Raw genomic sequence first — 14,774 nt, 5'->3', positions numbered from 1 at the left:
TCAGCTTCTGCTCAGATTCATATATCTGGTGTATTGACACGTGGTACGGAGCTCCAGACAACTGTCTGCATCTGGCAAACCAGTCCTCCAAAAATACTTGAAGCCGAGCTCTTCAATACAGTCTGTTGACATCTGAACAAGAGCTCTCCCAGTGGACCAACCAGTCTACAATCTTGTTCAGAAACTCGTCTGGTCACTAGGCAGTGTGTTTATGGGCACTTGCAGCGTGTCTCGGAGGCATTGACTTTTGAACGGTGTCTTGACATTCATTACATTCCACCACGTCAGGACAATTAAATTCTGATGTACCACTTTTATGTTCCAGTGCAGCTTTGGTAGCCTTTAACATGCTGCCAAAATTTTTTTCTTCCTCACAAAACTTGCAAAGAGTGCTAAAGGAAGCTGTAAGCACAGATTGGTTTTCTGAAGGGGCATTGAAATCTGGAAAAAAGGTACACCTCCACTTTTATGCTGGTTCAGCCAGTTATTTCGGATGCACATCGTGATGCGTCCAGAATAAAAAACAACGGTCTTGAAGGGTCTAGTGGGTTCTTGTACACAATGCTCATCTGTGGAGGACTGGCGAAAAATGACATCACTTTGTGGTTGATGCAGTTGTCCGACACCACAGCACCACTCGAATGCCAAAGTACTCCAGCTGCTTTATCAGCAGATCAAGAAACTCATGGAGCTGTTTTGCTGCTATCTGTGCCACTGGAAGTATGTGCACGACATCTTTGTTGGAAGACAGCAAGCTTTGTATCATGAAGGCGTATGCAGCTTTGAGAAAACAATGAAAGAAGTTTCACAGCACAGCCCCAATTTATTTTCAACAAATTAAGGCATGAAATCAGGTTTATTTTGTACTAGAACCGTCCAGGCACATGGCCTCTTCTTCATGGCCTGGCGGAAATTCTCTGCATTTGCGTGCTTCTTGTCGGATGCCTTGAGCTGGCACTGATCTTTCTCCACACATCTTCGAAGCACCTCACTGCTTCTCTTGATGTTCAGCTTCTGAAGAATTGCCTTAGTGGCACATTCTTTTCTAGAATTAAATCTCAGTATCGCTTCAGTGACAACGGCCTCCACTGTGAATGGTGCCTCACCTTTGGTACAAGTGACCAGATGATAGAGTGCAGACTTTCGTTTGCATTCTGTGTTTTCGCTCTCTGACAGCGCTCTAGCAGTCTCCTGTCAGAGAGGCTCCTGTAGACTGGCAGCAAGGCTTGTGCAACATGCAGAGGCGGTTTGTACTTGTGTCCTGGTGGAGTTTCTTGCTTTGCCACAGCCCTGTTGAAGCTGCACCAAGACTGTTCGCCTTTCGGACACCTTGAGTGGTTTGGGCTTGCGTCTGTTGACATAATGTGGTAGTCTGTTGCAAGAACAGCGTTTTGCATCTCATCAATGCTGCCTTGAGTGCTGTGCCATAGTAATTGAAGAGTTTTGTTACGAGGTCTCCGATCAGTTTCCCTTTGCCACCAAGGCTCTGCTTTCCGTCTCCTCTATTTTTGAGCAGAAGGCTTCGAAGGGCTGCACCCATTCGTTTGTGAACATGGTTCACACAGTCTTCCTTCTCTATACTCAAGTAGCCGTATACTTTTTCTTCTTGGAGACTGTTAAAAGCCCTACTGTCTCCATCACACAACATCGTGCTGTATCTCAGTCCATGTTTCTCAAAAGACCGCCCAAAAAGAATTTTCGCAGCCTCCACCTCCATTTGTCCAAGCTTGCTTGAAGTGTTTTTTTGGCACTTGTGGCTGGCTTTCCATTCTAGGTACTTAGGGTCCTCATCTTTGGAGCCGAGCTGACATCCTGAGCAGTAATTTGATAACACCACGAAGTCAAGCACATAACCCGTTAATAGTTCGATAACAGTTCCCACGCAGATGTGCGATGAATGATCCCTAGTCAACCAAATTCCGTCAAATGATCCGGACTTTATAATATAGTAGGTATGTTACTAGGTAACTGGCTTCACTGAAGAGCGAAGTTGTGACTTACACTTGCCGATGCCATATTTGACCGACTGTCACGCTTCGGGCATCCACTCGGCAGAAATACCAGTTCCCAACAGTGGACCCATCATGGCACATAGACATCATCTTGTCCGGCTCCCGATTTTTCACTCGCTTTCACTTTGCGGTTTTCGCACTGGAACTGCGAGCGCAGGTTTGAAAATCTCGCCTTGACTTCTGTGGCTGCACAAAAATAAGGCATCACCTCTTTAGATATCTTGAAGAACAATAGACACAATGATGGCCAGCACGACACCACACCTAATTTTTTTTATCTACTGCTAACTACAGGTTCCAGTTGTAGCAGAGTGGGGTCTACACATTTACAACAATAGAAAGAAATAATAAGGCTAAAACAAAACACATCCTGCCAAAAATACAACTCAGAAATGGTACGATACAAGGCAAAACTGAACAATTACAATTGTAACGAGCTTGACAAATTTGCAAGACCAGCACAAAAAATGGAAAACACAGAATTAAACGGGCTACATGTGTCTACTTCTATGCATCCCATATTTTGCACTGGTGTTCACGTAATGCATTGCCACCCCGGCCGTTTTTCTTTTTATCTGTAGTACTGCTAACTACAGGTACCAGTTGTAGCAGAGTAGGGTCTACACATTTACAACAATCGAAAGAAATAAGAAGGCTAAACCAAAACATATCCTGCCAAAATTACAACTCAGAAATGGTACGATACAAGGCAAAACCGAACAATTACAACTGTAACAAGCTTGACTAATGTGCAAGACCAGCACAGAAAACGGAACACGCAGAATTAAACAGGGGCTACTTGCATCTACTTTTTGCGTCCTGTGTCTACTTCTATGCATTCCGTATTTTGCGCTGCTGTTCCACAATGCATTGCCACCCCGGCCGGCTTTCTGCCCAATTGAAGAATAATTGGAGATGTATCACCTTAAGTACACATCAGTACAAATCACGCCACAATCTCGGCAAATTCATCAACTTTGTTCCGCCCTGTCAGAGTTAAATTATTCTGATTGCTATTTCATAGGGAAACAAATGCAGCGCTGCTTTCTTGTTCATCTCACGTTCAAAAGTAGCAGGACAGGTAACTCGCGCTCACCTGTGAAATCCGGTCCCAATTTGGTAGCGATCTCTTGATACGCAGATTCTTTCAAGTCACGCCAATGGTATTTTTGGTCTGTTATATCCCATAAATATCGCCTCTCTTCAACCATCCCGATCAGGTCACTTTCCTGGCCGCAGGAGAACGACGGCAGCATGTTTACGCGAGCAACTGGCACACTCGTCTGCTGCTGCGGCTCCTGCACGAGTGGTTCTACCTCGCGCACAACCCCGTCAAGAAACTGCTGGTGCTTGCGGTCGAGGCAGTATCTGCACACGGCACAAGACATTCCTTTTGGCTCCCTACAAACCCGCGTTCGTCAGAAGTGTACGCTTGCTCACAAGAATGTGACAAGGATCGTAGGAAACGTGCTTCTCCGTGGCGGTGGCGTCTGCCAGCCAGTGGTGGCCCCGGCAGCCTGCCCGTTTGCATGCACCCGCCTGCAAGACGCCATACCACGGCAGATAGCATTGCAACAAAAAGAAACGGTTATGCTTGCACTTTGCAAATGACATTTCCAAGAATGGAAGGTACACAAGCAGTGAACCACCGCAAAGTGCCTGCTTTGGTTGGTGGGGTGTCTCCAGGAAATTCGCCCGGCCGGCGAACAGTGGCAGCCAGGTCCACGAACGCTGTTTGTTTATTGTTCCGGTTCCCGAAAGCTGTCACACCGATTCAACACCGCAGCAACCTGTCTCGTTTCTCTGCCGTTCATGCAGTGTAACAAGAAGTTGTGGGACAAGTTGGTTAGGCGACTTGTTGACGGCTCTCTTGCAAACCTGTTTGGTTGATGTCAATAGATAGTTTTAGCTGAGCGTTTTTACGGCCAGCGGGGCGGAGCGGGCGAGCGCATACGCCAGCGGAGAGGCGCGCGAGAAAAGAGTTTTAGTCGGGCGGATCGCCCGTCTTCTCGAGCGGAGTAGAGTCGCTTGCTCTGCTGCTCCACCTATCGGTCGCAAATCGAGTTAGTGTGAAAAGAATATCAATTAAGCCTGCTAATAATGCGCTGAAACTGTTTAGTAAAGGTAGATTCTGTGTTTTTAGTTAATTATTTGGTAAGTGTTGCGTTTTAGATGTACAAAAGCGCAGTCTGTTAAAGAGATTATGTTCGCCAGAGCTAGTCAAATCAAGCCGAAACAAAACAAGATAGCTGTTTTCGCGCGCATTCGCGAATTGGCGGCTGCTACTGCTGTTAGCATCATGCCGAAGAGCATACTACAGGACCCGCTGCTGCTGTCGCAACTGACCTGGACCGAGATTGGAGATGTGTTGTGCCTGGAGGTATTTGGCGAGACACGACGAGAGCCACTTTCAGTGCACGGACTTTTGAACATTGATGCTATGGATGATGGCGTCTTTAGGACGTATTTTCGTTTCGAGAAGGAGCATATAGGCAGACTTCAGAGGGCCTTGCACATACCCGAAAAGGTCGTAACTGCGCAAAGGGTTGTGGTTCCCGCAGATGAAGCTCTCTGCATTACCCTACGACGGCTAGCATATCCCAACCGGCTGTGTGATCTTGAAGATCTTTTTGGGCGACACAGTTCAACGATATCGTCACTGACGAACGAAGTTCTACGCCACATCGAAGAGCGGTTTTTTCACTTGCTTGACGATGTAAATAACCATTCTTGGCTCAATCTCGACACTCTGGAGAAATTCTCGCAGGTAAGTCGCAATTACAGCAGAATCAATGTCAAGTTTGTCATTTGCAATTACAAATTTACACTTAAAATTTCACTTAAAATTTTCAGGCCGTCCACGCCAAAGGTGCCCCGCTGACAAACTGCTGGGGTTTCATCGACGGTACAGCAAGGGCAATATGCCGGCCATCAAGAAATCAGAAACTTTACTTTAGTGGGCACAAGCGGTTTCATGCCTTGAAATACCAATCCATAATGTGCCCCAATGGAATCATTTGCCAGTTGGATGGATCATACCCGGGCAGCAAGCATGACGCTGGTGAGTAATAACGAACAGTTGAAACCAAGGAATAGTGTTAAGTGCAATAATGCGATGTTGCACATTGTTTTCTCCTCCCATACCAGCTGCTTCAAAACGGGTACTGATCATTTATAATTCACTTCTGCTTTTAGGTAACTTCGGGATCAGCAACGTATATTCGAAGCTAGAAAGGCTCGTTCAAGGGCGCAACTTCTGCATTTATGGTGACCCCGCCTACCCACTGCGACCTCTTTTGCTGAAGCCATATGGTGGTGTGTCCCTCACCCCGGAGCAGCGCGCGTTCAACAAAGCTATGAGCAGCGTAAGACAAGCCGTGGAGTGGGGATTTGGAAAAATTGCAGGACTGTTCGCCTTTGTTGACTTTAAGAAAAATCAAAAGCTGTACCGCCAGAACGTGCCGCGTATCTATAAAGCTAGTGCGCTTTTGGCAAACTGTCATACATGTTTGTATGGTGCCCAGGTATCGCATTACTTCGGCCTTGATCCACCAGATCTAGAAACTTACCTTACTCCTCGGTAGTTTTGTCATTCACACATCTTTCTGAAATGCGTTTTATTCAAGCACAAGATGTACAACACTTTGCCAGGACAGTTTTCTGGGTATTCATGTCATGCGCGGTTTGCGCTGAAGAAATCAAAGATTGCTTGAGTCTGTTCGTTGAACATCCTCTGTACGTTCTCAAGCAGATTCTCGTGTTCTCTATTATAACGTCTCACTTCAAGCTCATGCTTTCTCTCCTCCAAGTCCAACCTGCGCTCCTCTAGAGCGAGCCGCCGTGCTTCATTTTCAATTTTTTGTTTTTCAATTTCTTGCGCTTTTATGCGTAGCTCATAGTCGTTTCTTTCTCGCATAGTGATCAGCTGAAGCCCGATGCTCTGTAACCCCCGGGTTCCTGCAAAAACAGACAAGCAGTTTTTTATCAACCTTAAATTCAGTTGAGCTTCTCCACTGCAGCAAAATAGTCACAAATACATGTTTCTATCAGACGTATTTGCGGCTAAGCGGGACTTTGTATACAGAATGGGTACCGCAATACACGTTGTATAAAAAATAAAAAGGACTGTTGCGAGGACAGTAAACAGTTTATGACCCCTGTGTTTCTGCTTGTGTGCCATTTTTGTTGTCTAACAGAGTTCCTCTTGCAGTGTAGCCTGTGTACTAATTGGCAGAATATTAATGAAGGCATCTTTTCTTTCGGTAAGTTTTTGGGGTCCTATACACGCCATATTGCAATGTACAGGCGGAAAGAGAAGTTTCTTGACCGTGTGAAAGACAATGACGAGTGTTCTTTGTTTTTTTTCATCCACCCTGCATGTCAAGACCACAATGGGCAGGAAAAAGACAAACGCGCGTTCGGCGATCGGCGGTATGTTAGAGCAATGTGACTTCTAAAAAGGTAGTGAATATGTTCAATTTGAGCGGTACAAAGATTTTTGTGGTGATAGCGCACTGAATGAAAAATTCACAGGCGGTGCTTAATTATGATTACATATATCCACGATACCATCGTAAGACATGCTAGGTCGTAGCTGCCCTGGCAATAAATAATTAGCCTTGATAGTCATTTAGCACCCTATTTAGCCGATATAATTATTTACATCCTTAATATTTATATAATAATTGTATGTTATATTACACATTAATGAAGCGCTGCATAGGAGTCATCATACAACTCCTGGTACAGTGGTGCATTGCGACCAATCAATAATTCTGCTGTCACCTGCCAAGGTGATGTACACTTGTCAAGTTCTAGTACAACCGCATATCAAACTATCATACAACGGCGTTTCAACTCAGTGAATCCTTAGTGTTTGCACTGTTAAAATATGCCTTCAAATACTACCTCTAGTGGCGACGGAAAGAGCTTGTCGCCTAGCTGCAGGCTGGCGCTCTCCTCCTTGGTCCGTTCCATTTGTGGGCTGGGGCTGCGTTCGCCCGGCGGGGATGTGTTGCTGCTCTGGACTAACATTTGCAGAGTGCTGGTTATGCACTTGTCCCTGCACATGTTGCTCATAGCGGTCGCCACCAGCAGCTGCAGCAGCCGAGGTCTCTGGAGGATCCGGCTCGTACATATTGAGGAGCAGCTGAGCAGCCGGGGATTGTGGTTCTAACGTGTAAAGAAAGGTAGACACAAAAATGTAGCAGCCTTCCTAGGAGCAGCTTTTCATTCGCACAGATAAGTAATGTATATCGTCTGTTAATTCTTACAAACCTCAGTATTTGCATAATTAGTTGAGCCCACATTAAAATCAGCGTTATTATGGTTGCCAATCGTCGCCCTTCGCTCTGCGAACTCCTGACGCTGTGGTTTACTTTCAGTTATTAAGCATGCTAAGTTCCCTCTAAAGGAACCCACGGAACTAAATTACTTATCGGGCTTAAGTCCTTAGGAGTCACCATACAAATCATGCGGTAACCGAAACCCGAAACGATGCGCAGCGCCTTTTCTTAGGCGGTGGGCTTGCTTTGTTATAAAGTAAGCGAAGCCACTTTCCACAACCACAGTACGGCAGCCCGCAATCGTGTTTCACGCTTTATAACATGTGAGTACGGCTTTTCATTCCTGCTGCTGCTTCATCGAGAAATGTATTTTTTTTTATCATTCATCCGAGGCCGGCCGCGCGGCACTGACGATGATCGACTCGGTTTTGAAAGACTGCATAAGCTTTCTCTCATTTCGCGTCAATTGCCTTTTTCTGTTTGTGCTGTTTTATTTACGAGCCATTCTAGACAGCACGCAAACTGAAAAAATCAACACAGTTTGATTTGCCAATTTTTGCGCGGGTTATTTTTGGAGGCTCGCAGCCAAAGCAAAAAAACAGTAAGGACATCCACAGTAATGATGAGTGAAGTGAGCCCTAAAGACTTTCAGTATGAAAAGCTCAGGCACTCGACTGCTCTGACGAATCGAACGTATTTACAGTGCATAGAATACCCGCAACAATTACCACTCATAAGCGTTTTTATATTTCAGCAGAGAAAATCAAAACCTAGAACATGCAAGGTTAGACACACACATGGTAAGACTTACCATGCGTTGATTCAATTTCGCAACTTCGGTCGGCAGCCACGCTAGGATTACTGCTGCAGCCAGTCGTTTCCTGCACCAAAGTCGCACCTTCCCGTGGACCCGTTAGGGACACGGAAACTGAACACTCAGCTGTTGCGGGCCGTTTTCTGTTCATAATGCCCCCACTTCTTGGGGCTATCCTCGGCTCATAATTGATTGTCCGAACGTAGTCGGAGAGGTCTTGGAGTATCTGCTCTTTCTCCGCGTATTGCTCTTCAGTACCAGACCTGAATAATGTGAAAACAGCATGCACGTTAATTAACGACTGCCTATCAGTGTCCCCGGCATTTAGTTGTGCAGAAATAAAACTCACTTTTTCAGGTTCTTGGCGTCCTGCTGTCGCCAGTATCCGATTAGTAAATCCACGCGGTCTTTTGCTCCACGCAGAGTAAGTTCGCGGCCCACCGCGTGGTTCACGATGCGCACAACTTCGATCCACTTATGGTCATCTCCAAACGTCCTGGTCGCTGCCACCTCCCGCAAAAGACACAAGTCTTCCTCAGTTGTGAAACATCTCCGCGCTTTCTTAGCTTGTAAACGGGCCTGAGCTGTGGTCGCCGTCGACAACGCAGCAGCGCCGGTGCTTGTGTTGACGGCTGCCATCTTGAATACCCATACACGCCCGCGCGCTCTTACGCACGCTCGCGCGCTGCCCATCGCTCCGCTGGAGAGGGCTTCCCAGCGGGCGTAAGCTTCGCTCCGTAAAAACGCTGGCCGGCCCAGCGATGTGCGCATGCGCAGTGGCGTCCGCGCTCGTCCGCTCCGCTCCGCTGGCCGTAAAAACGCTCAGCTAAAACTCTCTAATGTGCTGTTTCCGCAGTGTGACATGGGCTTTACCGGCCCTTGGTGAACTCCATCCAGTACTCAATTCCCCGCAGGTATTGCAGCCCAGAACAAGCTTGACTGCATTTTCATATTCTTGTCCTGCCTTCGAAAGGCTCACAGGGCTGCCGTACACTTTGCATTGCGCGCACTGAAGCAGTTTGTTCACAACCGCTAGGCTTACTATGGTGAACACCGTTCCGTTGGTTTCGTCGTGCGGCGCTTCGGCAGTAGATTTAGTCAGAAGAGACCGCTTACGACGAGTTGCTGACATCAAAGTCATCACTGTTCTTCATTCGCCCGATGTTCAACCACTGCTTTTCGCAATGTTCATAGATGGTAGCACCAGGAAGAGGATTCGTGGACGGATGGACGAGCCAATGCGTGCGTTCTCGGTGGCTTTGCGATCGGCGACCTTTTGTTTTGATTTTATTTCCTAGGCAATGGAAAAGAAATACAAAAGTAAACGAATGTGCATACCTCAATGTACGAACCAAGCCATCTGCAACCAGATAAGTCAACATTCTTTCCCGTAAGATCCTCAACGGAAGAAAGAATGAGCGGTCAAACTACGGATGGGAAAGCCCGAGGCGCCGCCAATGCACACTTCACTGCAAAGGACTTTTTCTGGAGTAACACAGATAAGAATGAAATAATTTTGCTTATGTCAGCAAAATGGCAATCCTTTGGTTAATGCGTAAGGTATGCCGCTAGCCGGATGTGTGAGCATTGGTGCGAAGGGTAGTTCAAGAAATTCGCGCCTCGACGTTGATACGTGTCTAGCTCTTCATTAAGCATTAAGTCGTGTCATGTTTCATGTTTGCTTTCTCAAAACAGTTGTATGCATAGGATTGCTTGTAGGGCCACATTGCCCATGCTAGCGTGATGCGCGAAACTGGTAACCACTTCTGCACAGTTGCTTCCCTGCCAATTTGATGGTTGCTTCACTGCCTTTACTAATCAAGGTTATTAGGCCAGCAGGTGAGACGCCAACAAGCAGCTCGGCAGTGTGTGTCCCTTTGTAATATGAATAAGTCAAAATCCGGCATGATGCACTATGGGATTTTTCAACTTCTACTTCTGTACAATCCAGCACAATGCAGGGGTACATGGCTCTCCACTTGTGCCCTGTCAGGCAATGGTACGGCTGCTTCAGGCACGGCTACCATGCTCCGCAAAGTGTTACTAAAGTTCCTGGTAGCTGTGTACCTACTGACATCAAACAGTGTGGCCAGACATGCAAATGGAGGCATGTTTTAGTTGAATGAGAAGAAGCACAGTGCACTCCATAATGGGCATGCTATTGTTCACATCGTCAGTTACAGCTACTTCCTGAGCAATCAGCTCTAATATTCTCTTTGAATGCACGCCTATGAAAGCATTCATAGAACTGCCGGCGGTCAACAGTTCCACAATAGTGAATTTTTTTAGCACTAGCTCCGAGTCCACATGGACACCGATGCCCAGCATGCTGTTTTCATTTAGCACTTCCTGCATGTCTTGACTGGAGACCGCAAGCTGCAGCAGTGCCTCTGCCATCCTGCACCTCTGCTGTGTAGAGCCCTCGGTGAGAGAACAGCCTGAAGCCGCTTCTGGAATGCATGCTGCCACCTGCCTAAGAGAAGTTTACAGCCAAAGTGTGAATATGACGCATTGTCTTCAAAATGGCAAAAATGTTTGAATACCAACTGTGCTAGCTGTAATATGCTGGACGGAGGCCATGCACTTTCCGGTTTTAACCGGAAAATGCCAATACGCATCCACAATTTCCTTCCTTCATGGTATAGAAACGGGCTGGCAAGCACTAAAGAAATGCACACGGGGGGGGGGGGGGGGACGCTGGAGGCTCTGTCACGTCAGCAGCCAAAATGCACCTCCTAGCATCTACATTGATGAGTATTGTAATGTGCCACCTGCGTAAATCTGTTATTCAGCTTCTCCCCAAAATTTGTTTTCGAACCAACAGGACTCACTCCTGCAGTCTTCCTGTGAGTAGTAGCACGAAAGCTGCCAGATGAATCCAATCGATGTGAATAGATCTACTGACTGGTAGTGTGAGGTGCTGAAGGGCCCTGTGCCCTGAGAGATGGTTGGGTCACTTGACCAAATATTGATATTGATTGCTGGCATTCATCTCCCATTCTTTCAAATGAAAGATTTCAGTTGTCACTTAAGGGGAGAGACTGCTCTTAAAGAAAAAAATTTGCTTCTATACCAAATTTAATCAAATTGCGTACCCTTGACTAATTTTTCATGCTAATTCCAAAGATGTCATTGGTTTCATGGTAGGTTGATTACTCAGTTCCTTAGATACACTTCACACCCTCTCATTAAAATAACGATTAAGGGAAAAAGCACGTTATAAAAGTTCATAAATTGCACTTGGTTAGGTTCTAGAAGCATAAAGGGATGCAATGTTGGAAACAGTTTTTAATTTTACCATCATAAGTGGTTTCTAAAAACAATCACACTCAGGGTACAAATAGTGCCTAACTTGCAATAAAAAACTAGAGCAAATTAAAAAGTTTCTGAGTTTTAATTACAAATTCTGCTCCCAAGATTGCATAGTATACACATCTCGGTAGTGCTGAAAAAAGAATTACAGTTCTATCTGCCATGGACGCTGAGATGTGCTAGTTTGGGATTTGCTACGAGTCCAAAAAACAAACAAAGTGTTGTTTATGGCAAAGTACTTCAAATTTATTGACATACTGGCATTAGTAGACACTTAATAGCCTCCTGCGATGCAGTCTGTCTGACCAGAGTGATAAAAATGGCGCATTTTCAGTGTGCGCTGCAGATTTTCTGCAGATTTGCGCTTCTGCAGAGATGCTGTTTTCCTTTGGAGATCTTTCTCCTGCATGCGCTTGGTTGTCTGGGGGCTAGGCGTTAGGCTGAGCTCTTGCAGTATACATGCAGCAGTCCTTTCGCTGCCTGCATTGAACTTCATCACTGCTTCAGCCACAGCAGCCTGCACTGTGAAGAGAGAGGCATGTCTTTCTTTTCGAGCAAGGGACCATGTCATTGAATGCCAGCTCTCACTGTTGTTTTGGGTCTTGCCTCGTTGGCAGTGTTCTAGCAGCAACACTCGTCTGGGCTGATCCTGCCAGCCTGGGTAAAAAACACTTAAAATATACTAATTGGAGCTTCTGCACAAGCCTGTCAATGTACTCGTCACAGTGGCGCACAGTAATAGTCGATGGTTCCACTGGTGAATACACCATGAAGTGAGTTGTTCTCAAGTTAAGCAGGAGGGAACATTCCCAGTTGCACTTGAGAGTAATAACTATGCCATATCATCTCTCATTGCCAAGGCAGCTGGTGAAGAACGGTTGCTGGAAGATAAGTTCTGCTGCTGCACCGAAGCTACCGACTGCCTCCAAGGTCCATCTTGAATTCTCTCCCCACTGGGCCTGTCACCATACTCGCTGGGGCAGTAGGCATTGTCCGCCATCAAAAAATTGTGCAGACATACCACTGCCTTAAGCATGTGATCGAGGAGTTTAAGGTCTCCACTGACAGTTCCTAGGAACGACCGCCACCTCGATACCAATATACCAAAGGCATTTTCTACGCACCGCCGTGCTCGAGAAAGTCAGTAGTTGAATAATTTTTTTGTTTCATTCAGGTTTCTACCTGGATATGGCAGCATCAAGTATGTGTAGAGGGGAAATGCGGCATCCCCTAGCAAACGTGGGGGCCACCTAGATGCACCTGATGGCAGATGGTAGCTGCCATCCTCCAGCTTCTTCCTGATGTCACTCTCTCTGAAGAAGGAACCATCTGACTGGGGGCCTTGCACACCAATGTCTACCAGTGTGAAGCGGTAGTCGGCATCCGCTGCTGCCAACACAAGGAGGGAGTAAAAGCCCTTATAATTATGAAATTCCGACCCATTGTCCTCCGGGCATCGTATAGCAAAATGCTTTCCATCAGTGCTACCTACAGCATTTGGAAAATTCCACTTGAAGAGAAAGTTCTCCATAATTGCCGTCCACTCTTGTGTACCTGGTGTTTTTAATACCACAGGTGCAAGGCAGTCCGATATTGCAGGAAGAGTCTCCTTAAAAATCCCAGATAGGGTAGATGGATGCATTCGATAGCTGAATGCTGTATCGTGCATTGAGCCACCTGTTGCCAGGAACCTGTAAAGTGCAGTAATGGTTATGGATTATCAAACGTGTTAACATGCTTTTCATTTTGTCACTTTGAGGCAGGAACAGAAATAAAGTAATGAGGATCCCTTGTTCCACAAGCAATGATCATTGACGAGCACGAAAAAAAAAACAGCGAAATATTCTGCTGACTAGTACTGTTGCCAACAAACAACACAACAATATGGCACAGCCACCCTTTTGTTCCCAGTGCATGTGATCACCTATGTCCTGAACCGAGATAGGAGTGGTAAGTTTAGCAAGCTCACACAAAACTACAACACATCACAGAAAGGTGAAAAATTAATGCACGACACTGCATGTGTGAGCTACAGCTGTGCTTAAACTGTCATGGTCATGTAGGTGCATTTATGTATGGTATATGATAATGTTTGCAAACTTTGGCCTACAGCAATATTGGAAGCCAGTAAAAAGCAACCTAAGTCTTCCAGATGGTGGTACACTGCATGAAATGAGAGTGTGTGCCCATGCTCAAAGCAATATACGCTTGAAGCTAGGCACAGGATGTCCAAAACGCCCGAAAAGTAAATCGGCCATGTTTCTGTCATCCTCAAACAAATCTAGGTCACAAAGAACATAATCGTTTTGCATGCTTCGTTTGGGTTTGTTTCAGTACCCTTGTCATGTACATGAGAGCTTCTTAAATTTGGAGACAATCATTTCTCTTCTACAAGGTGGCAATTATTTAATCCCTTGCAATGTTTACTTTTTAGTTCCTCACACAATGCAAATATAGATGTGAATAAACGTTTTGAGGCAGTTTTGGCTCACACAGTTATGGGTACAACCTTATTTTCTAAGCGGGGATGTGGTTGCTCTCTTTGACGTTGGTTTCACTGTCTCTGTATGCACATATATCTAAGGGGATGGTGCAGAAAGGCCAGAAATATATCACGCCCAAAGCACAGCAGCAAGATGTAGTTGCTGTAGGCAACATTCACAATGTGAAAGTTTGTGGATCTTGTATTTTTGTAAAACCAGTTCTCGGTTCTGATTCTGACTCACCTCAGTGACTGCAAGGCGCTCTGCCGGTGATATTGGACTTCTTTGATTTGGTGGGTGGAGCACCCTGTGGTACTCTAAGTCCAACAGACGATCGAAGGAAGCTTTGGTCATTCTGCATGCAATATTTGAAATCATATGACATTTCGACATCATCAAATGTGACAATGTACTAACATCAGCTGTAATATTCTTAGCCCATTGTTGACTTTCCATTTCGCTGCAAAACGGTAAAGAAAAATTACTGAACAGCTAATCATTCCTTTACGTATAACTCTGAAGAAAAAATAATGCCTGGACAATATTTCAGGAAAGGTTTATAAACAATCAACAAATAGCAGCATACAGCAAAAGATTCCAAGCACTGCAATAACACAGAAATATCAAGATCTGAACACAAATAAGTGGTGATGCAAACCCACTGAAACCGCAGTAATGTATGTCTGGAACGCTGCACTACAACAGCAAACATTGGTTATGTTCTTTCAATTCCTGCTGTAAAAATTTTAGCACGTGTCTGTGAGCATTTACCACGACCAAGGCCACTCTTGCGCAGCCAATAAACGGCTGAGACAAAACTGGAAGACGTGCTCTGCATTCAGTTACCTGAAGTATATGAAGTGATACA

The 14,774-nt window shown here is 45.7% G+C and overlaps 1 protein-coding gene, 1 long non-coding RNA gene and 1 pseudogene across 3 annotated transcripts in view; 1 reads left to right on the top strand and 2 right to left on the bottom strand.

Annotated features, from left to right (window-relative positions):
- The window catches only part of LOC149334569 (G2/mitotic-specific cyclin-B2-like), a 77,460-nt gene extending 64,236 nt beyond the window's left edge, over positions 1 to 13,224 (top strand). For both annotated transcript variants that reach the window (XM_089555177.1, XM_089555178.1), the window contains one exon: positions 12,598 to 13,224. In XM_089555177.1, the coding sequence (XP_089411303.1) occupies positions 12,598 to 12,634 (37 nt within the window). In that variant the 3' untranslated portion in view covers positions 12,635 to 13,224. The remainder of the gene's footprint in view (positions 1 to 12,597) is intronic.
- On the bottom strand, positions 787 to 3,565 carry LOC149334571 (uncharacterized; annotated as a pseudogene).
- LOC149334570 (uncharacterized) lies at positions 4,468 to 7,099 on the bottom strand. Its single transcript, XR_016284750.1, has 2 exons — positions 6,921 to 7,099; positions 4,468 to 5,969 (listed from the first exon to the last, which is right to left on the bottom strand). It is a non-coding gene; the product is annotated as an uncharacterized LOC149334570 (long non-coding RNA).
- Positions 13,225 to 14,774: the final 1,550 nt, after the last annotated feature.

Source organism: Amblyomma mixtum, chromosome 8 (assembly GCF_055824585.1).
Source record: "Amblyomma mixtum isolate Tamu chromosome 8, ASM5582458v1, whole genome shotgun sequence".
NCBI classification, from domain to species: domain Eukaryota; kingdom Metazoa; phylum Arthropoda; class Arachnida; order Ixodida; family Ixodidae; genus Amblyomma; species Amblyomma mixtum.
The sequence above is the reverse complement of the archived record's forward strand: the minus strand, read 5'-3'. Positions and strand labels throughout refer to the sequence as shown.